This window comes from Natrix helvetica (assembly GCF_964273705.1).
Source record: "Natrix helvetica genome assembly, chromosome: 1".
Lineage (NCBI taxonomy): Eukaryota > Metazoa > Chordata > Lepidosauria > Squamata > Natricidae > Natrix > Natrix helvetica.
This window is the reverse complement of record NC_138548.1, coordinates 292,939,690-292,965,437: the sequence shown is the minus strand read 5'-3', so window position 1 is coordinate 292,965,437 and position 25,748 is coordinate 292,939,690. Positions and strand designations below refer to the sequence as shown.

At 37.9% G+C, this 25,748-nt stretch overlaps 1 protein-coding gene across 12 annotated transcripts in view; it reads right to left on the bottom strand.

Annotated features, from left to right (window-relative positions):
• The window catches only part of NSD1 (nuclear receptor binding SET domain protein 1), a 77,843-nt gene that overhangs the window by 30,340 nt on the left and 21,755 nt on the right, over positions 1-25,748 (bottom strand). For 10 of the 12 annotated variants that reach the window (XM_081939558.1, XM_081939559.1, XM_081939549.1 and 7 more), the window contains 5 exons: positions 11,012-11,147; positions 8,813-8,985; positions 5,918-8,054; positions 1,680-1,801; positions 106-397 (listed from right to left, as the gene is read on the bottom strand). In XM_081939558.1, coding sequence (XP_081795684.1) covers positions 106-397; positions 1,680-1,801; positions 5,918-8,054; positions 8,813-8,985; positions 11,012-11,147 — 2,860 coding nt within the window. The remainder of the gene's footprint in view (positions 1-105; positions 398-1,679; positions 1,802-5,917; positions 8,055-8,812; positions 8,986-11,011; positions 11,148-25,748) is intronic. The other 2 variants (XM_081939560.1, XM_081939550.1) reach the window with 1 other exon arrangement.

The following is a 25,748-nucleotide window of genomic DNA, read 5'->3' as shown; positions in this document are numbered from 1 at the left end:
TTGCCTGGGTGTAAAGGCAAGGTATAAATGAAATCCATCCAATAAATACTGCATGCAATATCTTAGGTTTCCAAATGGAGTTACACAGAAAACGTATCTTGATACCTGGTTTGACTATTGGTTCTTCTCCCTGTGCGTGAGAATCTGGAGCAGAGGCAACAGATTCCAACCCGTCTGCTGAAGATAACGTCAAAACTGGCATTTCTAATCTGGGTTCCCTGGACTGGACATCAGACTCCTCTGACAGAGGACGCTCGGCTTCAAGGACAGGAGGAGATTCTTTTGATGAAGAAGAGGATGAAACGGAGTCCAAGGGCTTCTGCTCAAGAGGTTTACTACATGCTTGTTTCTCAATGCTGCTTTTCTGTTTGGTTTCAGACTTCTCCAGAGAACTAGTCTATTAGCAGTGACCAACAAAGAGATAGTGGTCAGAGCAGGAATCACTGCTAATCATGAGCAAAGTTACATAAGAGATTACCATATTTCAGCATATTTTAGATAATAGTCAATGAAAATAATGCTTTATTTTGGCTCTACTAGTGGAAGCAGTTATGCAGGTATACAATAAACTCTTCTTTTTTTAAAACAACAACAACATAAGATTAAAATGAGAAATAAGAAAGGCACAGTATTGCCACTACTTGGTACTTCCATAACTAATATTCCTTCTCTCCCCCTATAAATTACACCCCATGATACAGTATCGTTAGGCTAGCGGTTTCTCCAACTTTCTTCTCTGTCCACAATAACCATTAAGTGGGAATGAGGAAAGCAATAAGTTGATGGCTTTGGATCATGGAGAGCCATTTCTAAGAATGAAGGAAAAAAAGAATCATGGTGATGCTAATTTGCAGAAGCAAATCCCTATGTTCCTTAAGATACATGCTTTAAAAAAATAAGATGCATAATTTCAAAACTACAATTGGTTTATTTTATTATTTTTAATGATGATTTTAAAAAGTTATGTATTGGGGAAAAAACAGAGATATTAAAACAACTAATTAATACTTAGTCATTCATGACCAAATGTATTCCTCTCATCCCTAATTATAATTTAAAGAACAACAGTAATCTGACTGTAGTTTAGAGATTAAACTTGATGTACTCAAAATAGATTGGCAAGTACTGTAATGCTTCTGAGAACAATTTTCTGATTGGTGATATACTCAAATCCTATTCCTTCGTAGGAAACAAACATGATATAGAAGTTGTTTATAGTTGTTTTAAAAAAACTTCCTTTATAGGAGGAGTCAAATATTTGGGGGTGTTTGTGTCACTTGTTATTTACCATCCATCCTTCCTCATTCCTACTAGAGAGAGTCCTTGTTTAGTGCAATTGGGATCACCAATTCAGTTGTTAAGCAAAGCCATCACTAAGTGAAGCCAAGAGTGATCTTATCTTACTTCAGCTTTTGTTTTACAGACCTGCAAAAGTTGTTAAATGCAAGGACTGGTTGTAAAGTTATTTTTTCATTATTGTCCTGTGAATAGTCACTAAACGAGACAGTCACCAAATGACTACCTGTATATTCACACATTAAACAAAAACTATAGTCAAAAGAAGAAATTGCTTCTCCCCACTCTATACATTTACTCCTATTTTGAATTCTAGTCCTAATTTTTAACCATAAAAAGTTTTCCCCATTTTTCATAAATTCCTCGTTTGATTCAACACCCACCTTTTGAAATGATTCCTGACTCTTTTTTTTCTTCTTTGATGCAAATATGTGATCATATTCTTCCGCATATTCTAGAAGCCTCTTACTTGGTTTTCTAAGGCGCTTCTTCTCTGCATTTACAACTGAGAGGAGAGAGAAACAGCTTCACAGACTTCAAAAAGGAACAATGGAGGTGGGATAGAATCTTCCATTGTAAAATATCACCATTGTCTTCTTCATCATCATTGCAAACACTTTTTTAAATTATTTTTATGTATCTTTGCCCCAGTGGTGAAATTCAATTTTTTTTACTACCAGTTCTGTGGCTGTGTCAGGGGAAGGATACTGCAAAATCTCCATTCCCACCCCACTCCAGGGCAAAAATCCCATTCCCTCCCCACTCTGGAGCCAGTCAGAGGTGGTATTTGCCGTTTCTCTGAACTATTCAAAATTTCCGCTACCGGTTCTCCAGAACCTGTCAGAACCTGCTGAATTTCACCCCTGCTTTGCCCTCTAAACATCAATTTTACTTCTTCAGAGAGGATTCCATCCTCATCTTCTTTAGTCCCACAAGTCTGGAAAACAAATAGGATTCAGCCAGTAGCTTTATCATCCTGTCTTCAAGTTTGCCTTTTTGGAGTTACTTTCACACCTGGCCAGAATCTCATATGCTATGGTATCCACAATGGCCATGCTACTGAACTCTACCTTATAGGGTAAACGCTTTTGATGATGATGTAGTGGCGACATAAATAAAACAGTTGAGAATATTTGCATTAACATAAATGTCTGATCAGTGGAACAGCTTGCCTCCAGAAGTTGTGAATGCCCCAACACTGGAAGTCTTTAAGAAGATGTTGGATAGCCATTTGTCTGGAACGGTATAGGGTTTCCTACCTAGGTAGGGGGTTGGACTAGAAGACAAGGTCCCTTCCAACTCTGCTATTGTATTATATGTAAGCAGTCACCCATCATATTAAGTATTCACCTTGGAGCAGCTGCTAGTAATCTATGCTTGAGGATGGGACTGGTAGTATTTGCCATGGCTAGATCACTTACCTAATGTTAGTCATCACCTAAAAATTCTGCAGAGAAGGAGAACCCTTAACATTTTACGGATTTGCATGGATTTCAACCGAGCATGGTGCTTGATAAGATGGCTTTTGAGTGCTCTCTCTCCCTGTTCATTCATCCCAAGGTACCCAGTAATTTACTATGAAGTTCTGGGAAATGAAACACCAGGGCCATTGGTGAAGAAACATAGAAGTGGGCTTAAATAAACCTGGTACAAGCTCATATTTGAGTCAATACTATAGTGATTAAGTGTGGTGAAGTATTCTTATTTGTCTTTATTGTGCTGGCTGACTGGGTCCCAGCAGTATTGTTCAGGATGATCCACTTCCTTTTGTCTAGCAAGAGTGGAGAAAAACTGCCCACAAGCTCAAAACATTTTGCCTATAAAATTAAACTCACTTAAAACTAGATGCCAAAAGGATAGAATCAATGGGGGTTAACAGAGGTAAGCATCTTGCAATGTTATCTATAGTTCATTTCATTCTGAGCACTCTGGGGAAGTGGAGAGTATCAGTTCTCCCACATGTGAATAAGAATCCTGCCTGTCTTGGTCCCTTCAGGAAGAAGGTAAGGGGTTATCAGCTGTGTCAGGAAGATAAAGCCTTGAAAAAGTGCCCCTGCTCACGAAGAAGCCTTCCCTTGATTTTGCCATGTTAGAAAACTGTTGTCCATTTTCAAATGTCCCAATTCTGGGGAAGGTCTTTTCTTATTTGGACAGTTGTTGATTTGACTTCTAAAAACTAGACACCTAAATTAACCTCAAAAGAGGAGAAGTGTTCGAAGAATTCAATACAACATAATATATGCCGGGTTATTCTCTTCTAAGATTTTCTCTCCTATCAAAGGTAGCTTGCTTCTATATCTTTGCAACACTTAGTTCTCACAACCTACAAATCCTGCCTGTCCTGGTCCCTTCAGGAAGAAGGTAAGGGGTTATCAGCTGTGTCAGGAAGGTAAAGCCAAGGTTGGTGGAAGATTAGTATTGTTCTCCTTGAAAAAGTGCCCCTGCTCACGAAGAAGCCCTCCCTTGATTTTGCCATGTTAGAAAACTGTTATCCATTTTCAAATGTCCCAATTCTGGGGAAGGTTATGATAGTACTTCAACTGCAAAGTATCCCAGACAAATTGGATTATCTAATTCCTTTCAGTCAGAATTCAGGTCTCAGCTTCATGGGATGATCTGCAAAGGAATCTGGTTGGGGGAAATTGTATCCCTCTTTACCATTTTAGACTTCTCAGCAAAGGTCAACCTCACAGACTATGGAGAACCTTTCAACCATCTTAGAAGCATTGAAATTCTCCTGTCTCCCTTTAAGGTTCCTACATGGAATGTGCACACTGGATCAATAGCCTCCATATGAAGTAGTTGATTCTGCAGGTATCCAAGTCCCAGGCTATATGGACTTTACAAGTTAAAATCAACTCTTAATTCACCTAGAAATCTACTAGTACTGTAATTAATGCTGAGCCCACAAAACCAATATAATGTGCAAGTAGCTACCTCCAAACACTACATTAGGTAAAAAGTGCAGAAACTTATTGTTAGACAGGATCAGCTACTTGCAATATTATCTTGTTTACTAAAACAATGGCCTATATGTTGAAATTTTAAATCAAATATATCTTGCAATGCATATCGCAAGGTCTATTTTCAACATGAAGTAGAATTACAAGACTAAATCTGAGGTCATTTTTGGGAGCAACCTAATTAAGTGTGTGTTTAATTTACTTTTTATAAAACAGCAGGTAGAGATGCAGTTTATGATAGCAGCCTATTAACTCCTAACCTTATTCATACAAGCACATATGTGTGAATATACATTTCATATATAAAGAAGGTACAACTTAATATCTATGGCACTATCAAACTATAAACTGACCTTTATCCTGCTTTCTGCACCTTCAGATCTCAACCTACCTCCACATGACCCGTTACTGAAATGGGAATATTTTAACCTCCGGTGGAGATATTCTTTTCAATGCTGCCTCAGTTAAAATACAAAGCAGAACATAAAATACATGCTACTATATGAGAAGAGGAGAGCTGTAGTTCAGCCCAATGTTTTCAGTTCTGTTTGCCTATTTGCAGAGGTTCTTCAAGTAAAGATATTCATATAAACTATAGTTAATAAATTAATTTATCATGCATTAAATAATACTTCTGTCATTTTGATTATTATAGTCTGGCAGAACTCAAGCAACTATTTAAGCTTTGGGGTACAGCATAACAGGCAATCCCAAGGCTGGACATGAATGATATAAGTGAACACTTAATACAGTCCATGGATTGAAATGATACAGACTAGGCGTATTATCCCTGGGCTGCAAAAATTGAGGTAACACTAGATAGCAGCCAAGAGATTCAGAATAATTGCCTATATTGTCATCTGGGTATGTGCAGTCCAGATTCAGTAGGCCTAATACAGTACATTCTACATCTTACACTTCTTAACATTTACAAGAGACACACTAAAATTCCTGCCATTTTGAATTGCTTATAGTACAGCTGGGCTTGATTCCACAGCAGTTTCATTTGAAAATAATATCCTTTTGCAAAGTAAACAAACAAACAAACCTACATTTATTTCTTTTCTTATTTGGACAGTTGTTGATTTGACTTCTAAAAACTAGAAGCCTAAATTAACCTCAAAAGAGGAGAAGTGTTCAAATAATTCAATACAACATAATATATGCCGGGCTATTCTCCTCTAAGATTTTCTCTCCTATCAAAGGTAGCTTGCTTCTATATCTTTGCAACACTTTAGTTCTCACAACCTACAAATGAGACAATAAGTAATTTGACAGCTGTACCACTTCAAACAACAGGTACAGGCACACATTTTACTACATGATCCTTGTATTAACAAACAGAATTATCCTGGAAAATAAGATGTCAAAGAACCAAGTTCTAGCCCACCTTTTTAAAATGATTTTTTTATCTACAAGATTTCACAGTAAATTCCACCTGTAGCTATAGGAAATCAAACAACCCACTTGCAGTTCTTATTATAAACAAGAAAACATTACTCAGCTAAAAGGTTTTCACAAACTTTGCTTGTTTAGGGGTCTTATTTAATCACCATGAAAAGCAAGGAGATCTCCACTCAATCAAAATTGTTTCATTCAGTACCAAAGATGACCAAAATATTTCCCTCCTGTTTCCCTAGAGCTACTGATGTGCTTACCAGCTTTAGAACTGCTTTGGTTAAAACGCTTCCATCGCTTTTTGGGTGCTACGTGGCTTACATCTTTAGACTCATCCCCCATGGAGCCTTCTCTATTCCGTCCCGTTTCCAACTCTAGGCACTCCCCATTTTCAAAGGGCCTGTAGCTCTCTTTCTTTTTACCAGATTCTGACTTCATTTTTACATGAACTAAACTGCCATCAGAGGAACTCGAAGAGTCTTCACCAGGAGAATGTTGGATCAACTCCCAAGGTACTTTCCTTGCAAAATCTTCCTGGGTTTTGTCTAGAGATCTAGCAACAGAGCTTAGGGTAGCTCTATGCTGGTGGGACACTCTCTTTGCTGCACTGAATAAATGTTTTAATGATTTGCTCTTTGATGTTGTGTTAACTATTAGTTTAGATAGTTGCTTAGATTTTGGATAGCTGCACCTTGCGGTGCAGTGTGTATCAGCAACAGCCGTATTTGTGAGTTCCCTTTTTTTAGCACCAGGATTGATCAACTTGGTTGTGATATCATGTGAAAAAGAGGACTGACCTTCTTTGGGTTTAAGACATTCTGGTTCTTGAGCACTTTCTTGATTTTTTTCTATTTTAGGAGTTGCTCCCATTGTAGTCAAAGGTGTCAAATCACTCGGAGTATTACTTCCAGCACTTTCTCCATTGCTAGAACTTCTGTAGGACACAATGTTCTGCGAAGTCATGATCTGTTTCTCTTTTGTCTTACTGTCATGCATATCTTTCAACATCATTAATAAGGTGCTGAATTTGTAATCAGGCTCAATAGGCAAGTGATTTTGCCCAGAGACAGATGAAAAGAGCAAGGGCACCGCAGTCTTAGGCGGCCCACAGTCTTTAGCTTTATCATTCATGGACCTATAGGACAGCTCTTTCAGCTCAGAAAGTACATGTTTCACAACAGCTGTTTCTATTTCAGCAGAGTCATGAGATTTCTCTCTGGTGCTGTTTGGCAGTTTAGAGCCATCAAGCTTCCCACTTTTGGCAGGTATATCTAGTTGAAACCCAGGAGCACCTTTGGTAGTAGAAAAGCAGCAGTCAGGGATACATTCATCTTTCTTAAGAGATGATTCGGTGGTGGCGGCAGTAGATCCTTTGTGTTTGCATTTTATAGTTCTGAATTGAAGCTGTTCAATATCCATGTGACTTGTAAGCCCTTTACTTTGGAGTGTAGTGTGCTTATCTACCATGGTAAGATTGTCCTTCCTGTAAGCAGATGCCTTCCTCTCAGCTTCAAAGGATGGCTGCTGGAATTGCTCGCCTCCTGCTTCAACATTGGCATTCCTATCTAAAGAGCCTTCCAGAGGTTTCTGATTTCTACTACTACTTTTGGAGAGAGGTACAGGACGTTTAATGCTTCTCTGTCCCAAAGACAGTTCCTTTCCTCCTTTGTTTATAGAGTCACAAATTTTTAGATCTCTATATGCTGCTGCAATACTTTGGTCAAGAGGCTCTAGATCACAGATACCATCAGAGTCCATTTCTTTTTTTATCTCATTTCCACCCTCAGTTCCAGAATATGGCTGATGTTGTGTTGAACTGGACATGAAGCCTGAGGGGATTTTCATTTTCTTCAAATCTATTTTGTGGGGTTCAAGTTGGCAGTCTCTTTGAGAGACATCATATTCTGCTTTCTTAGATTTATTTTCAAATTGTCTTTCTCCAAAAGAAGAGAGCAAATAGTTTTCCACTGTACATTTGGAACCTATAAGGCTTTCTGCTGCTCTGCAAAGTTCATGAGATGCCTGCTTATCTGGCATGTTTTCAGAAATTGTATTTTTAACTTTGCTCATTGGCACTTCCCCTTCACACTCTCTCTTAATGTTACATTTCTTAATTCTATTCCCCTTCCTTGCATCAGAGTTCTTCCTCATTTGTGATTTAGTGAATATTTTCCCTTTATCATGGGACAAATGTTTAGAATCAAATGCTAATGGTTTCAAATATCCATTCAGATGCCTGCTCTGCTCGTTTAAGGAATTATTTTTACATGATCCCATTAAATGAACTCTCTCCAATTTGCTGGAAGTCCGGATACATTGTTTCATGCCATTCTGCTTAAGATATTCAGTAGTAAGGCCGACACTGATTTCCCATTTAGCCATTAATTTCTTAGGAACCTTAAAAATGAATGAAGACAAGACAAGAGGAAGTTAGAAAATAAATACTTATATGCAAATGACAGTATCACACTAAGAGATTATCAAACTTTCCTTCACAAAGTTTATTTGCAATGTATAACAAAATATACAACTCAGATTTGAGCAGCATTGTTACATTCAGATAACTTGACAAATACTGATCCTAAATGAAGCCTAATGGAATTGTTAAGAATTCCATTGGTCAGCCTGGAGTACTTCAAGTGAAACAGTTAATACTACCACTTCTGGACTGGAAAAAGGAATGCAGGGCTAGGAACCAGAAATAGACGAGTTTTTACTGGACTCATTATTCTAAAATAAGCCCCATCCTGGTCATCTTATCCTATACCTGCACTTCCAAGGCAAATGCTTCATCGTTAGAAATATTGTGACTTCTTCTCAAAATTATCAGTTCTACTCTGTTATTAAAAAAGAAAATGAAAAAAATGCCATTTTCTAATCCATTTTAGGCAGCTCTGTGAATATACCAATACATACAACATTACTAACAAGTTTCAAGTCTCAATTTATATCAATCATTACAGCTTGAAAATGTTATGGCCATAATCAAAACTGACATCCTACTAATTTTAATGAGGTATTTATGCAAGTGATTTCATTCCAACTGCAATCTATGCTTCTTTCAATAATAGTTCCTTTTGGCTGGATCCTTACTTACGCGTTACAATTCAGCAAGAATCCTAAACACAGTACATGCATGAGAACAAGAGATTTACCTTGTGCCTGTAATCTTTCTCTTTCTGTTTCCCTCTTTTCCGAAGGATAGGTAGTTCTTCAAACTGATGTCTTCCTTCAAAAATCACAATACATTTTCCCATCACCCAGGCTTTTTCAGATGGATCGCCCAATACTTCCACATGATACTCTCGATATGGCTTGCGGTTAGTAACTATTGAAATAAAATTAGCTATATTTACATTTTGTACTAAGTTCAGAAAAGAACGGCCTGAAACTGTCAACTTAGGATTAGCAAATGGAGCCTAAAATAAGTTACTGAAACACATGTTCACTTTATTATAGGCAAATCCTTTGCACGATTTCTGTCAGCTTTCTTTTAGAAGCAAGAGTTCAAGGGAAATACATTAGACTTTCCAAATGTACATCCCCAGAACATTTCATGACAAGTAAGAATGTTCAATTCTACCAGTGATTTTATTTATTAAATATATTATTTATTTATTAAATAAGTATATATGGCAACCTAACTCCTAATTGTTGTAATCTGCTCAGAGTCACCTCTCAGCAAGATGGGCAACAAACAAATTTAATAAATAAATAAAATAAACTCACGTACAATGACACTAGGTAATTTGCAAGATTAAAATTTCCCAACATAAGAACCCATAACCCCCATCCCCACCCATGTAGGATGTAAGAAACCATATTACCCTCGGTATATTTAAAGATGTGTTTCAATAAACTTCACCATTCTCAGCACTCTTTGAGACCTTTCAACTCGCTCCCTAATGGCATCAAAGTTCACTATTAAAAGACGTAAACCAAACAAATAAGCTTTTCTTTCTTTAAATATCCTAAGAATTTCTCCAAAGCAATCCCAATGTTGCTAGAGGCTTAATTTTAATAGGCGCTGCTTATCTCTAAAATTAAAGAGTCAATTTGACCTAGTGGTTAAGGTGCTGGCCTAAAAACAAGAGCTCTAGTCTTGCTTTAAGCATGAAAGCCAGCTGGGTGACTTTGGACCAGTCATTTTCTCTCAATCCAACCCGCATCACATGGCCTGTTGCTATGGAGAAAATTGTTGGAGGAAGGAGTATTGCATGTGTTTGTTGCCTTGAGTTATTTGTAAAATAATAAAGGCAGAATAAATATAATAAATAAATATATCTCTACAGCTACTGCTTTATTTTATTAGCAGGATGCAGTCAGTCTATGGTGGTTAACTCACAGGTCATCTGAGGTTCCTCCAAGGTCCCTTCCAACTCTGCTATTGTGTTGTATCATTATTGTATTGTATTGTCATAAGTTGCTTTTTTATAGTTTGATTGTAACATCAAACAGTTGCTAAAAATAGTTGAGGACTATACATACTCTGTACTGCAATTATTTTTTAAAATATGATTGTTCTGCTGCCCCCTTCTATTGTAAAGTTTATTTTTTTAAAGATATGCACTTAAAATGCCTAAGTAGTTGCATTTGAAGATTTCTTAAGAACTGAAAAAAAATATTCTGCATAGGATTATAATTATAAAAATCTTCACCTGCATTAAAAAAAAATCCAATGCATAAACAGCTAACTTCAAAATATACCAGTTTAGAATTTTGCTGCATGACAGCATTCATATGGATAATGCTCAGGAAGATCAAAATATTCCATTCAAGAATATTCTGACCTTAAAACAGTTGTTCGAAATGCAGAATAACAAAATTGGAAGGGACCTTTGTAGGTCATCTAGTTTAACTCCCTGCTGAAATTCATTTCAGACAAGTGGCTGTCCAGTCTCCTCTTGAAAGCCTCCAGTGATGAAGCACCCTTCAGCTTCTGAAGGCAAGCTGTTCCACTGGTTAATTATTCTCATTGTCAGAAAATTTTCTCCTTATTTCTAGGTTGAACCTCTCCTTGATCAGATTCCATCCATTGTTCCTTGTCTGGCCTTCGGGTGCTTTGGAAATTTGTATTGTCCTGAACTTGTTCCATACTCAAGCCCACTCACTATGCAGCAAATATTCTGTACTTCCCATCTCTCCATTAAGAAAATCTCACTCATTACAAATATGATTAGCTCATAAAGGACTAGCAGATAGGACTAGCTTAGGAATCATTTCTATTTCTTCCCTATCAATTGATCATGATTAATCCACACAATGCAAATAAATCATTTACAAAATGTTACTTGTACTTAATGATGTTCAATGAAAAAACTCAAAACTTATATAATGCAAGATGAGTAGATTACCATTCATTTTTGAATGAGTATCTAATACAGGATCATGACAAACTTTACAGGGCCACCACGGACGTCTGCTGAGCTTGGCCCATACAAGATCTCCAGCTTCATATTTCACTGGAGCAGGTTTCTTCTTGGTTCGACCCTTTGAAGTAAAACAAGAAATCACAATAAATCAGTTGCTGAATTAGTTCCCATCCTTCCTCACTGTAAAAATGCACCATATGAATTGGAAATTAAAATAGTCAAGAGTTATTTCACTTCAAGGCAAACCTAATCACAAAATTTTGTATAAAGTCAATGTTTTGAGCATTTATAAATCATACACTACAAGAGTTTATTCCAGAAAATCAAAGAAAAGAAGAAGAAAATCAAAGAAGGCACCAATATTGATATTTTGGTAAATAAATTTATCAACTTTAAAATCTGTGAACAAACCCTAACTAGTATTTCTGCTCTCTTCTGAAAGGAAAGAACTCTGGTCTTAACAATATTGCCAATAAAAATGTGGAAAGGAATTTATATTACTAACACAATATTTGATCACTGAGATGCTTTGTACCTTGTTAGGGCTCTATTAGTAGCAGCTTCTTTAAGACAAATAAAACAGTGTTAGAAAAACAACTTTTATTTGCATGAAAGGAAGAACTGGGATCCAGAATCCGCTATTTTTTAGTAGGGCTTTCTCTCTCCACAGATCACAGCACACACAAACCAGAACGCAGCTCAAGTATTAAAAATTTGCCACAACAATATTGTAAAGGGAGGTAGCAAAACGGCAGACATCCAAATATCCAAGCATAAATTTCTTCCACTTAAACATACTATGATCAATGGCATTTTCCTTTGGGAAACTAAGGATGTCGCTATGAAGAATTTATGCTCTAGAAAGAGTGCAGAGAAGAGCAACGAAGATTAGGGGACTGGAGACTAAAACATATGAAGAACGGTTGCAGGAACTGGGTATGTCTAGTTTAATAGAAAGAAGGACTAGGGGAGACATGACAGCAGTGTTCCAATATCTCAGGGGTTGCCACAAAGAAGAGGGAGTCAAAGTATTCTCCAAGGCACCTGAGGGTAGAACAAGAAGCAATGGGTGGAAACTAATTAAGGAGAGAAGCAACTTAGAACTGAGGAGAAATTTCCTGACAGTTAGAACAATTAATCAGTGGAACAGCTTGCCTCCAGAGATTGTGAATACCCCAACACTGGAAGTCTTTAATAAGATGTTGGATAGCCATTTGTCTGGAACGGTATAGGGTTTCCTGCCTAGGCAGGGGGTTGGACTAGAAGACCTCCAAGGTCCCTTCCAACTCTGCTATTGTGTTGTATAATTTCCTCCCCTCCCTGGACTGTCCCTGCAACTTTCCCCAATATTCTATACTACCCTCCTTTGCACTGGCCCAATTGGTGTTATTACCTATTATGGCAAAAACTGGTAGAAATAATTCTCCCATACAAAAACCATGCTTGCTTCTACTCAGTCATGGAGACAGAATCTATTTCACATGTGCTATTAAAATGTCCCAATGGCAACTGAACTTACTTACTTTTCCCAATTGCTATCCACTTAATATTGTCACTGTGACCAGAATACCATTATCCTTTTTTTGAATGCCACAAACTTAAGAAAGTTGCAACATTTTTATCCAACAGCTCTTAGAAACCATCCGGTTCCTTTCAAATTCTATTGGTAGCTGTTCATTATCTCAGGATTTTCTTTCTTTACATTTTTTTAAATATTTATTGTGTGATTGCGTTTTTTTCTGGGGTTGATCTTGGGCTGCAAATAATAAAGCTTGAACTTTAATCATCATTTTAGGATATTACCATGAGACCATGATTAGTTACTCATATGGATTTCTGAACTACAATTAATATTTTTAATGGTAGTCATCTGCATAATTGCAGAGAAATTATATAGGGAAAAAAGAATGTTATGCCATCTGAAGCAGGAATAATGCTACATTCTCTGAAGAGGGATAAACCAAGAGCCCATTGGTCGCCCAAGAGTTGGGTGACCAATGAATGTAAAATAATAATAGTAAAAATAGCAACAAGCCCCTGTACCTATTAGGCAAAATTATTCCCAGGGTCCAACTTTATAACCACAAAAATGTTCACTACTACTCCCTCCTTCTGTTTTCTACTACTAAGGAACATTGTCTTTTGTTTAAGAATAAAGTGGTTTCTGTACAGACTTCCTATTTTCAGGAATAATCTATTTGTTTACTACTTCTTAATTCCAGAAACCTTAGAAGCCGTTTTATATTAACCGTTATCAGTACAGTATTATGTGCAGCCTCTGCCTCTAACTAGACTTCATCTGCAGACATTGACTTCAAGCTTTTTGCCGCCTTCTTCTTTCCTTCTCCAATTTTGAAATCTTGCGTGCCATGGAAGAGATCAAAATATTTCTAAAGCCTTAAAGGCTTGATAAAGATATAGCCATAAAGCAGAGATCGGAATGTAAAAAAAATAAATTATCCTAAATTTCAAAAGAATTTATGCTTCAAATAAATAAGCAAAATCTGAATTAGAAAATGAGACCGTATTATATCCTGTTTGCAGTAAGCATGGGAACGTATTTTGGCTTCCAGAATGAAGAATTAGAGGTATCAGAATCCCTCAGCAATGGTCAAGTTTGGCTCTAGCAACCAGACAATGCCTCTGATCAATATCTGGAGAAAGAGACGTCTTCACTTTTGCCTTACAGAATATATTTTCTATGTTTATGACCAGGCTTATATATAATTAATTCAACATATTTTGTTTTGTTTTTTACTGGGGAATCCTAGCAGGATAGTAATTGCTAGTCTGGATTGCATTTATTTGTTGAAAAGCATTAGAAAAATAATTCACCAACATTGGCATATTATGCAACCACTGTCAGCATGTACATACATTTTAATTATTGTTTACAAGTTCACAAGCATTACTGGCAATCTTCTTGTTCCTACTGGAGTATCGAAGGAAGCTTGTTGCTTTCAATTCTAGACATTTCCTCTGCTAAGGATGTTCATTTGACTCTATTGTTAGGATTGTGTAAATATACAGTTACCCACCCTCCCCCTTCCAATGCACAGTTTTATAAACTATTGGTTCGGCAACAAGAAAAATCAGTCTCTGCTCTTGCTTGGTAGGACGGAAAAGAGAAAAATTACACAAATGTTGGATATTCCTAGTGGAACATAGGAAAATTTTGGAACAGGAAATACCAACTAAGGAATGACTATAACAGGCATAACACATTTGAGCTAAAGTATGCTAGTATGATCTGATACATTTGTGTAAAAGAATTAAAAATTTAAGAACTAAGATTTGAAGCAAAATCAGACGCAAGGTATAGTGTATGTCAGGAATAAGATAAAATATGTCTTGAGAAAGACCTTTGGGGGCTTTAGCATGTAGATCAATACTTAATTCCTTTGGAAGATTGTTTTAAATCAAGCAGACTGATAAAATGTTATTTCAACATCAAACTTTCTGTACTTAGATTGTATTTGCATACAATCGTGCCACAAAAGCTCAATGTAAGTCTGAATTCTCTTAGATACAAAACTTAATAATAATAAAATTAATTATTTATAGAATTAGGATCTGTCCCATGTAGATGAATTTCAAGTTTTCCTATGACTCCCACCACATTTATTTCTGCACCATATCCTTTCTGCAGCTGTCTGGATTTCTGTTCTCTTTAGGTTTCATATACCTGTTCCTAAAAACTATACAGTATATTCCATGTGAGACTAGCATGCAGGAAAATTCATATAAAGCTAAAAAAAATGACTTTACATCATGAATACTGAACAATCCATAATGGCCTAGTTTGCAAAGATTCTCATAATATACTAAGTAAAACATTAGTCAACTCTATCACGGCTTTGCATAATCCTGCCATTATAGCTTAGCTTCATGAGCAAATTCAGCTAACATGGCTTATTCAAGAGACCATTGTTACAAATCTTGATTTCAAGTAATTATGAAATAGTGATGTTTGCATACAATTATGCAGACAATATTTCCATGAATATGTTTTTGGTGCACACAAACACACAAGTGTGAGTATACTGGTACATACGTACATACATATCTACATGAGATAATTTGTCTTTGTCATATACCAGTGATAGCTAACCTTTTTGTCGCTGTGTGTCAAAAGCACGTCCGTGCGCACCCATAGTGCAATGCGTGTGCCCCCATGTGTGCCGCACCCCCACACATGTGCATGTGATCCCCCTTTGCTCCCCTCCCCCATGCATGTGTGCGCAACCTCCATGCATGCAACTCCCTGCGCTCTCTCTGCCCCTCTGCGCATACGCACATGGCCCACTTGCATGCGCCTCATCCCCCGTGCATGCACGGCAGACACCCAAAAACCAGCTGGCCGATGGGAGGCATGCGTGCATGCATGGTGGAGCTAAGCTGGGGCGACAGCTCACATGCCCGCAGAGAGGGCTCTGAATGCCACCTGTGGCCCTCGTGCCATAGATTCACCATCACGGTCATATACTATTGACATTATTTGCCTATTTTGGCTTGGAGCTATATATGAATGTATCTATTGTGTTTTAAAATTCATAATGCATAATTTAATATAAGATTCTTCAAATGTGCAATGCAATCTCAATAAGCAACAATGTATCTACAAATATCTCTCTTGGGATTCAACAGGCTCTAACTTCCACTCATTTTTAAAAGATTCTTTTAATTAAAAAAAGTGATTAGGAATCTGGCATGGCACAATGCAGAAACAGAAAACAGTCCAGCTTTATTTTTACAATTATTTCCAAGAATACCCCCCCCCCAGGATATATAAAGCTACTGGTAGGCATTCTTAGAAAATAGAACTACAGTGGGTAATGGCTAAAATGCAGGATGAAAATGAAGACGATTGTAAAGTCTAATCTCAATGGAGGAAATACCATCAAGGAAATTGACACCTGAGCAATTACAGTCATTAAATACACATCTGGAATAGTGGTCTGGGCTCAAATAGAACTAAAAACCATGGAGAGTAAGATCAGAAAAAGAATTACAATGAATTCCTTCATCCATACAGCAATATGGAAAGGTATTATTTACCAAGCATCATAGGTGGGAGTGGAATGTTACAAATGCACCAGACAGCTGAAGAAGAAAAAAGTGATTTGGAATAATATCTGAAGGGCAACAAAGACGCACTGAAGCTACAATCTCATGAAGTCTTAACTGAGAATTGGAGAGATCAAACTGGCATACAAGAAAAACAGAACAAAACAGAAAAGAGACACAGCAATGCAAAGTATTACATGGCCAGTACACTAAGAAAATTGGAGGCAAAGCGGATAATAACAAGATCTAGCAATGGCTAGGAGCACAAAAATTGAAGAAAATTCAGAGGAGCTAATTCTGGCTGTACAAGACCAAGCCTTAAGAACAAATGCAGGCAAAGCCAGAATTGAGAAGATAGCCAGACAGTAAATGCCACCTCTGCAAAGAAGCTGAAGAAACAATGGACCAGCTAGTTAGGTGCTACAAGATCACATAGATAATGGCATGACAAAGCACCAACAATGCTGCACTGGAGTATCTTCAAAAATCACCATTTATCACAGTTCATAAAGACAACGGAAGTGTGCCATCTCGCCCTGCCAGCTTCGGGTTAAGAGGCATAACAAAGTTTTCAAAGTTTCCAAAATTTCCAGATCATCATTGCATTGTAGAGTTAAATCCAAAATTCGCTTTTAATAAGAGCGTGACATCATTGGTTGGCTCTCCCCCTCCTCCTTCCCCTGGGGCTGAGAGCAGAATTGTTTCAAGCCGCCTGTCCGAGGGGGGGGGAAATCCCCCTCCCTCTAGCCGCGCTTCTCCAGCCAAGCCGAAAGAAAAGTTTAAACTGCTGGCAATTTCTCCAAACTGGTAAAGGGAATGGAAGGGAGTTTTCGCCTCACCGCACCGCAGCCGCATCCTTCTGCTCGTTTATTCTTCCGTCAGCCTCACAGCGAAGACGCCGGAGCGTCTCCCCATCATGCTCCCCAGTGCCTGGAGCGAGGCAGGGGCCCCCTGGCTGCCGCCGATCCAGGGGATCCCCCGCGGTGCCGCCCCTCCGGCAGGAGCCTCTACGGGGCGTCCTGTGCCCCCCAGGGAGTGGGGAGCCCACCAGGAAAGCGCGGGGCGAGCAAAGCTTGCCCGTCGCCGTCAGCCGCCATCTTAAGCACATTGCCATCTTAATTAATAATAGTTAAGAAATACAAAAAAGTCTGGATGTGGATGCTACAGTACCTGAAAACAGCAAAGAAACCATTGGAAAAAATCACAAAATACAAAGACTTGCAAATAGAGGTAAAACGACTCTATTGGAAAAGAAAGCAAAGATAGTACCAAATAGTAATAGGCACCTTGGGTGCAATCCCAAAACAACTGCAGCACCACTGATCACCAAGTGAGAAAATCATCATGAAAAGTAAGCTTTACTTTAAGCAGCTTACATCCTGAGATGATACCTTTAATATTATGAAACACATCTGACTGTCACAGGCCCTTGGGAAGGAGTCAATAGGTGGTAAAAATGCCAAATCCAGTCTAAACATAGGGCTCACTATATGACTAACAATAATATATTAAATTTAAATGCTGCCCAACTCCCAGCAACTCTGATCATTTAAAACACTGAGTACATTTAAGTTAAGAAAACTACACAGAAAAAAAGAGTAAAGTTGGCAGAGATAATAAACCCAAATTGGAAAAAACAAGAAGGGATTCTTCAGTCACACCCACTAAAAAGTCTGGATAAAAGAGCCAGGCCCTTGGGGTCCTTGAAACAACAGTAGGTTGGAGGGCATTCAAATCTTGCGGAAAACCTCATTCCAGAGGTCTGGTGTTATCAAGATGGCATGCCTCTAGGGTCCTGATAGACTGCATTGTTTAATGAAAGGAACTTGGAGTGTGCCAACCCTGCCAGATCAGATCATCTGGGTAGATTCTCTATGGGAGGCAAGTGGTCCTTTCAGTAATCGAGCCCTGTGCCATGTAGGTTTTTAAAGGTTGCAACCAGCACTTTGAATTGTTTACTTGGAAAGAAAGTGGCAATCAATGCAGTTCCTGAAGCAGAGATGTTATATGGGCATACTGAGGCATAATCACCACTGCCCACACCATTGAGTTCTGGGTTCCAGTTGAAGAGACCTCAAAGTGATGATATAAAGATAAAAAGGATAGAAAGTTTTGGATAAATATAGATAGTAGAACCAGTATAAACAAAATTTAGCTATACTTCCATTTTAAAATTCTAATGTCAATGTTTAATCTAATGTTTTATTTCTTTTGTTCACTATTTCTCACTTATTTTTTGTGCATGGCTTATTCCAGAAAGGAACACTATGATAAATGTCTATGCATCTAACAACGTAGATCATGAAGAATAACTTCATCAGTTTATTATCTAATAAACAAATATTTATGACTAACAGAGCCAGTGGAGCAGCCATTCTTGATTAAACTATCTTTTATTACAAAGTCAAATTTTAGGACATGATCCACAATATGCTTTCAGAATTCTCAGGGGCCACAAGCCAAAAATATGGCCATTCCCGCTCGGTATTTTATGAACCAGGTCACTATGGCTTGCTATGTTATGTGGAGTTGTGGCTTGTTTTAATCATAGCTTGAAAATATAATGGTCATATAATGGGTTAGTGAGACATCTAAGTCCAGCCATTCTGTCAAGTAGAAAAATTAGAACTCATATCCTTCATAGAAATTACTTATATTCAGGTAGCTAAATTATAGGTAAAGGAGCACTAGGTTTCTTCTTTAACAGTTGTGTAGAGGAAATTTCAGAAGATTAAATTTGCAAAGGATAACTGAAGCCCAAACTTCTTTTGTATCTGCTCATCCTATTCTAATATAAAGATCATGTGGGTATTCAGCTGCAATTCTATGTATACAAGGCTAAGAGTAAACAATGAATTTTAATGGAGCTAATTCTGAGTCACTCATTTTTTCTCTAATCTTGTAGACGACAAAGCATGCTATCTCCAAAGATACAAACTGCTTGAGATTCAGAAATTATGGCTAATTCGAACATTCTACTAGCCAGCACTGGCCAACAACTCTTATCATCTTTGATTGCTAAATAATTATGCTGGCTGGGGAGTTGTAACCCAGCATACTGTAGGAAATAGTTAACAAAACAGCTACAATTATATAATAGTTCTTCCTCACCAATTGAATTATAGTATTTGAGTTTTAATTAGAAATACAAACATTGAAAACAGGTGTTCTTACTTAAATAGCTAGCCCCAAGTGGAAACTTATGCAAGATATCTACCAATGATTCTTTTCCTTTTAAAATCATATATGCATAGCTTTTCACAGGGGAAAAACCTTTATCAATTTTAACATTTCTTAAGAGATTGCAAGAATCACTAAGTAAGAAATTACACACAACCCAAAAGATCACATTTCACTGACAATGTCCTCTGGTTTGTTCTGTTGAGTAGAGATAGTCCTTGTTCAGCAACTGTTTGGAGTTAAGGCTATAATGAAAAAGTAACTTTACAACTAATCTTTGCACTTATGACCTTCACAGGTCCGTAAAGCAAAGGAATGCTGAAGTAAGATCATAGGCACAGTTGCTGTTTCACTTAGTGACTTCTTTGTTTAATGACCTACAGGTCCCAAACATCTACCCGCAACACAAAACAATTGATTAAAGGCCCTTCTCTTATCTCTGTATCTTTTGAATCTGATTAACTCTATTGTTACCACTTTTATTCAACAGGTAATGATAAAGGGCAGTGATGGTGAACCTTTTCGGCACCAAGGGCCCAAATCAGAACATGTGTGTGCCAGAGCACTGGAAACCCAAAGACCAGCTGGCCAGCATGCACATGCCTGTTTATCGGGCTGTTTAGGGGAATTTTTGGGCCGTTTTTTCAGCCATTTTCAGGCTGTTTTTTTAATGGTCTTTGTGGGCACAAGCTGGTCTTTGCAAGAACTGGAGCACTGGAAAACGGCCCAGAAAAGGCCCGAAAACTGCCTGGGTTTTAGCCATTTTCAGGGCATTTTCCAACACTTTGGTGCCTGCAAAGACCAGGGTGCAAGAAACCAGAAGAGCAGCTGGTGACAGTGCCCATGCCCAGAGAGAGGGCTTTGCGTGCCACCTCTGGCATGCATGCCATAGGTTCGCCATCATGGATATAGGGTCTATTGCTTTAATTTTTTTGGATTTGTGAAAGTGTAGGATTATCCCCTATCTTAATTTTCATATACTTGAACTACTATGTTATTCATTGATTCTTGATGACCTTAACTGCCTATAAATACTTCTAGATCCCATTTCAATTCTTGATGGAGAACTGTACACTTAATTTCCAATTAGTCAGCTTCTTGATTGCTTATCTGTTGTTTCCTTTCTAACATTTTTTAGTTCTCCCAAGTTGGCTAGAGGCATCAAATGCCAAGAAAAGCTAATTGGGAGCAATTAAACAATGTGTTACCAATAGGCTTGCTTGTTCATATGAGATTATAGTTCTTGTAAGTTCTGACTTACCATGGGAGAATAGTTTTCTCTTTTATGCCTTCCCAAGCTAAATGTTACTTGGAATTTTACAGCAGTTATTATATAGAAAAGGGCCCCCCAAGCCTCAGTCTATAGACTGGCACTGGTCTGTGTCATGCCAGAAACCGGTCCGTCCAAAAAGCAAAGCCCCATCCGTGGGATGCAGGCAGCACGGAAAACCATGCCCCCTCTGGTCCGCAGAAAAACCTGTCCAAGGAATTGTTCCCTACTGTCCAAAAGGTTGGAGGCCACTGATATTGGACATAAATTTGACTATAATTGCTAAGCCAAGATTGAAAATGTATTAATTATGGCCTCACCTCAAATTCCAGAGCAAATGAACCACATAAATAACACAAGTACATAGCAATCTTCCTTGGTTAGATGCAATTTTTGAACAGAATCTATCTATGCAAATTTCTATAAATAATTTACTGATCTCTGCACCTTTCTGTAAACAAGAACATTCTTCTGCAGCATCTTTATGTAATTTGTGGCTTCAGAAGACTTAAAGACATTTTGTAAAAAAAGTTTATGGAATTAATTCAGCTGATAACCAATTAAAGTTCTACTATTTACCCGGTAACCTTTTAATAAGCCTGAGACAAGTCATATTAAAGAATATAGATATAATCACTAATTTTTCAAGAAGAAATTTTAGCTACACTTCAAATGATGGTCTAAAAAACTGAAAATAAGTTGAAGAATGCAGGGACAAACCTAATTTCTTTCCCTAGGCATGAGAAATAATAAATTTGAATACACTGGAAGTGCTCAGAAAATCCTTTCCCTACTTCTCTTTTCAAATAACTTTCCTCCCATCAAGATTTTTTCATCTCAAAAACATCACACTGACTCTGAAATATAATAAGAATCACAATTTATTACTTTTTCTGAACTGGAAATATACAAATCTGAAATCACTTTGCACTATGGAAACTACTTGTGTCTCCCATTGTATGAAAGATGCACTCCCCATATATACTTGCATTCAAGAAAAGGATATTCTAGGTTCAACTATGATTTTAAAAAATGAATTGTAATAATTTGCATAAATACAATATTCCTTTGATAGCACAGAAAATTATTCACAAACCCCAACATTTCAATGCATTGTATCATTATATTACTACCAGTAAGTGCTTCTTTATGACAGTTTCTCACAATATTTTCCTTTTTCTATCTCTCTTGTTTTTCTATCTTCTTTATGAAGAAAAGATATACATTTTTAAAAGCAAGCCAACTGGTGTCATATATTCATAACCAAATTCTCTGTACATAAATCATGCACAATCAATATTCCATTAAAGAAATGCAGTTTTAGGGTAATGAGAAATTGGGGGAGAATTATTTTTAAACTACTATCAGTTAGTAACTATATGCAAACTCTGTCAAAAGAGAGCATCAAGGTTCACTATAACTCAGCGCCAATCACATCAGGATCCTAGTATGTAAATTCCACCTAAAAAACTATAACCCTGGGTGCAGAACCTCCAACGTAGGGCTCCAAAACAGTGGCCTAAGAAACTTCAAAGTGCATCTGTAGACCAGCCATATGTGGGTCATTGCTGGCTGTGCCACTGAAATAATCTGAGCATCATGTACTTTTGTTCGGCAAGTTGCATAGCAGATATGAGGATGTCTCCTTCCTCTGTGGAAAGATGCCACATAGACCTGTCACCTACAGAGTCCCCAGCTGGAGGTAATGGACAATGTGAACCAAAAATCTGGTGATGCATCTGCTACTGAGAGTTTCAGGGCAAGTTGTTCTTTCCATTTGGATTGAGCCCGTTTGGATCCCAGTAACCACTATCCATGAGCATTGTATAAATCATGTATTTTTTTCATAGCATTTTGAAGAAAGCATCTCTTCCAAGTGTCCAAATGATCAGAGTTTCCCAACAATTTGGTACAGCTGCTGTGAAGGCCTTCCACTGCCAAGTGGATATATATCTGCATGCATAGGCTCTTCCCAAGCAGGGCTAGTAGTGGCGAAACAAAGCAGCTGCAAATAGCCCTGATGGAAATGCCTTCTACGCTTGCAAGATCCATGGGAGTATGACCTTCACAACAGCAGCATCAACTTTTTGGAGGACACATCTGCCATATCTCATGTGGAAGCAATTCTTCACCTTGAGTTTTACTGAATTGTCTAAAATGAATTTCCTTCAAAAGAATGTGTCCTAACCTATTCATTATGGATGTAGCAGAAAGACCAATTTCAGTTGGAACAGGGGTCCCCAACCCATCTGTGGCCCATTGGGAACTGTATTGCACAAGTAACGGGCAAACTCGCAAAGCTTCATTTGTGCATGAGCAGGAGCTAGGTTGTGCATGCACGACTAGCCCCTCCCCCCTCACTGCCACCGCTGCTGCCAGTCCATGGAGTCAGAAAGATTGGGGACTGCTGAGTCGAACTACTGTCCCCTTGTCTTGAACATTAAGATTCTGCAGATGTTTCAAAAGGATTTGAAAGCTTTCTGCTATTTATGAAGGGAATGTCCACAGAAGTATAGGAAGTGAGTTTTCTAAACATGATTTCATTATTTAAACTATATCTATCCCACTTCCCATCAAAGGTCCATATTTAATATACTGGATATGGGTTTTTCTGACAATATATATGGAATATCTATTGCTTGAATTGCATTTAAAAGGTGCTTAATGATGGTGAAAGCATTTCAAATCCCCAAATATCTACAGACTTTATTGCAGAAGCAATGATCCAAAATGTAATTCCCTTTACATCACAGTTGAGAATTAGCTATATATATATTCCTGAATTTAATACACACACACTACCCTACAAGCTCCATTATATATTCAATTTACAAATGCTTATTCTCACTTGAAAATACATTCACTTAAAAATCAACATAGGTACCATTCTAACGTGTTTGGAATTCTCCGGTACTAAGTTAAGAACTGAATAAATTTTGATATTAATACAAGATTAAAATATGCACATGGCAGAAACTAACAAATCAAGCCTAGCCAAAACCTTTTAAAATATAATCCACCTATCCATAGCTATAATTATTCCACATGTCCAATAAGTGCCTTTTCATAATGCACTTTAAACTGGTTTTCAGCTCCGCTGAGCTTATTGAAAGCACCAGAATAATTCATGTTTGCATAAATTAACACTGTGTGTGTTATCTACAGGGAATATTATTTCTGCAGTTTTCTCTTTTTTTATTAACTGATTTTCCTTACTCATTAGAAAGGGGAGGAAATATTACACTCTGTAGTCCGCCATTGAACTGATTTGGCATTCCAATGGTCGCAGTGGTTATATTTATTAACGTGGATGAAAGGATTTTAATTGTGTTTTTAAAAAATGGGAATATGGCCACAAATCAGTCAGAAACTGTTTCTTCTGCAATAGTAGCACTTCTTTAGTGTCTTTAGATTGGACCATTTTTAATCAGCTTTTAATTTAGTGGGCAATTTTATTGGCAAGCTGGAAAAAAACAAGGGCTTGATAGGGTCTTGAACTAACTTACAGCCTCTGTGGTTCTGAAAAAGTTATTTTCACCAATTAGAGAACTCATCAGAACACTGGGCTCAGTCCTGAAAGGGATGGCTGGCAAAGATGGCTCCTCCTTTTTTTGCTAGGAAGAATACTCCAAGAAGGAAACTGCTTCATCCAACCAAGCCCTCTGGCTTCTTGACTCCCATCTCCATATTCTATAAAAGTACCATATTTTTGGAGTATAAGACGCACTTTTCCCCCCTAAGAGAGGGTGAAAATTTGGGTGCATCTTATACAACAAATGTAGCCCCGCCCACCCACTCTTTGGCCTCTGCCTCCCAGCAATTTGCCTCTTTGCAGCAAACAGCAAACAGCTTGTTTTAGTTTCAGCTTCACCACAGCCTGATTAGCACAAGCAGCTAACTGTTGGTTGGATCATCCACCTGACCATCAGCTGTTTCAGGTTGCAGGGATTGCCATTGCCTATTGCCGCCTCCACATGCCCCATTTTTGGTCTCTTTGTGCCCCATTTTTAGCCTCCACATGCTCCATTTTTTGCCCATTTTGATCCCCGCCGCCCAGAATGGCCGGAAAATAGGGCACGCAGAAGCTGAAAACAGGATGCAGAGGCCAAAAATGGGCCCCGCAGAGGTGGCAATAGGCTATGGCAATCCCTGCAGCCTGAAACAGCTGATTGTGGGGAGGTGTGACAATCAGCTGCTTATGCTAATCAAGTTGTGCTGAAATTGAAACTGGTTGTTGGCTGTTGGCTGTTTGCTGTTTGCTGCAAGATGGCAAATTGCTGGGAGTCAGAGGCAGATTTTTTTTCTTGTGTTCCTCCCCAAAAGCTAGGTGTGTCTTATACTTCAGAGCATCTTATACTCCAAAAAATATGGTACCTGAAACCTACTCATTTGTGCTGACATTAGCTCGATCTCTGTTCTGAACTTGCATACCACCCTCCCTATTATTTTGCTCTAAGAAGCAATGATAAGTTGTAGCCACTTGAATAATTCATAGATAGCCTCTTAAACTTAAATTCTGTTACTTGATATTTTCATGGCTATGGAAATAAAAGGGGTCCAAACAGCGAAGAGATGTTCATTCTAAAGAAATGTGTGATTTTCTTATAATCTAGATGTCACTGGTGATAAAAATTCAACTCATACTGCTAACAAGCATTTTTTGAGAAAGCAGTTAATAATACTGAAGAAAGTATGACATGAGCAAAGTGCATATGGACACATTTTTGTGCATGTACAGAGAGGTTGAGAAGTAGATATGGGAAACAAAAACACCAGATAACCATTAGATTGTAGTAAAGAAAGTTCTAAACCAGAGGTGACAAACTTGTGTCATCATGGCAGCGTCACATAATGTATCAGGACTTTTCCCCCTTCACTAATCCGTGTGTGGGCGTGGCCAGTGTGTGATGCATCTGGCCCGCGGGCCGAAAGTTTGACAGCCCCGATTTAAACCATTCTTGCTATCTGATGGTCATCTAGATATTTGCAGCCAATCTGGTAACCCTCTTAGCCACGACTAAGCATTATTTAGGATCCAGGACAATATTAGTAGAGAGCAGTGCATTTAAGTACGTAGGAGTACTAAGTATCAAGTTACGATTTGGCAAACACATAAAACAACCATAAAGATTAATACTATAGCTTTATCCAATACACATCTGAAGCATATCAAAGTCCTGAACAAAGGAAAAAGAAAGAAAA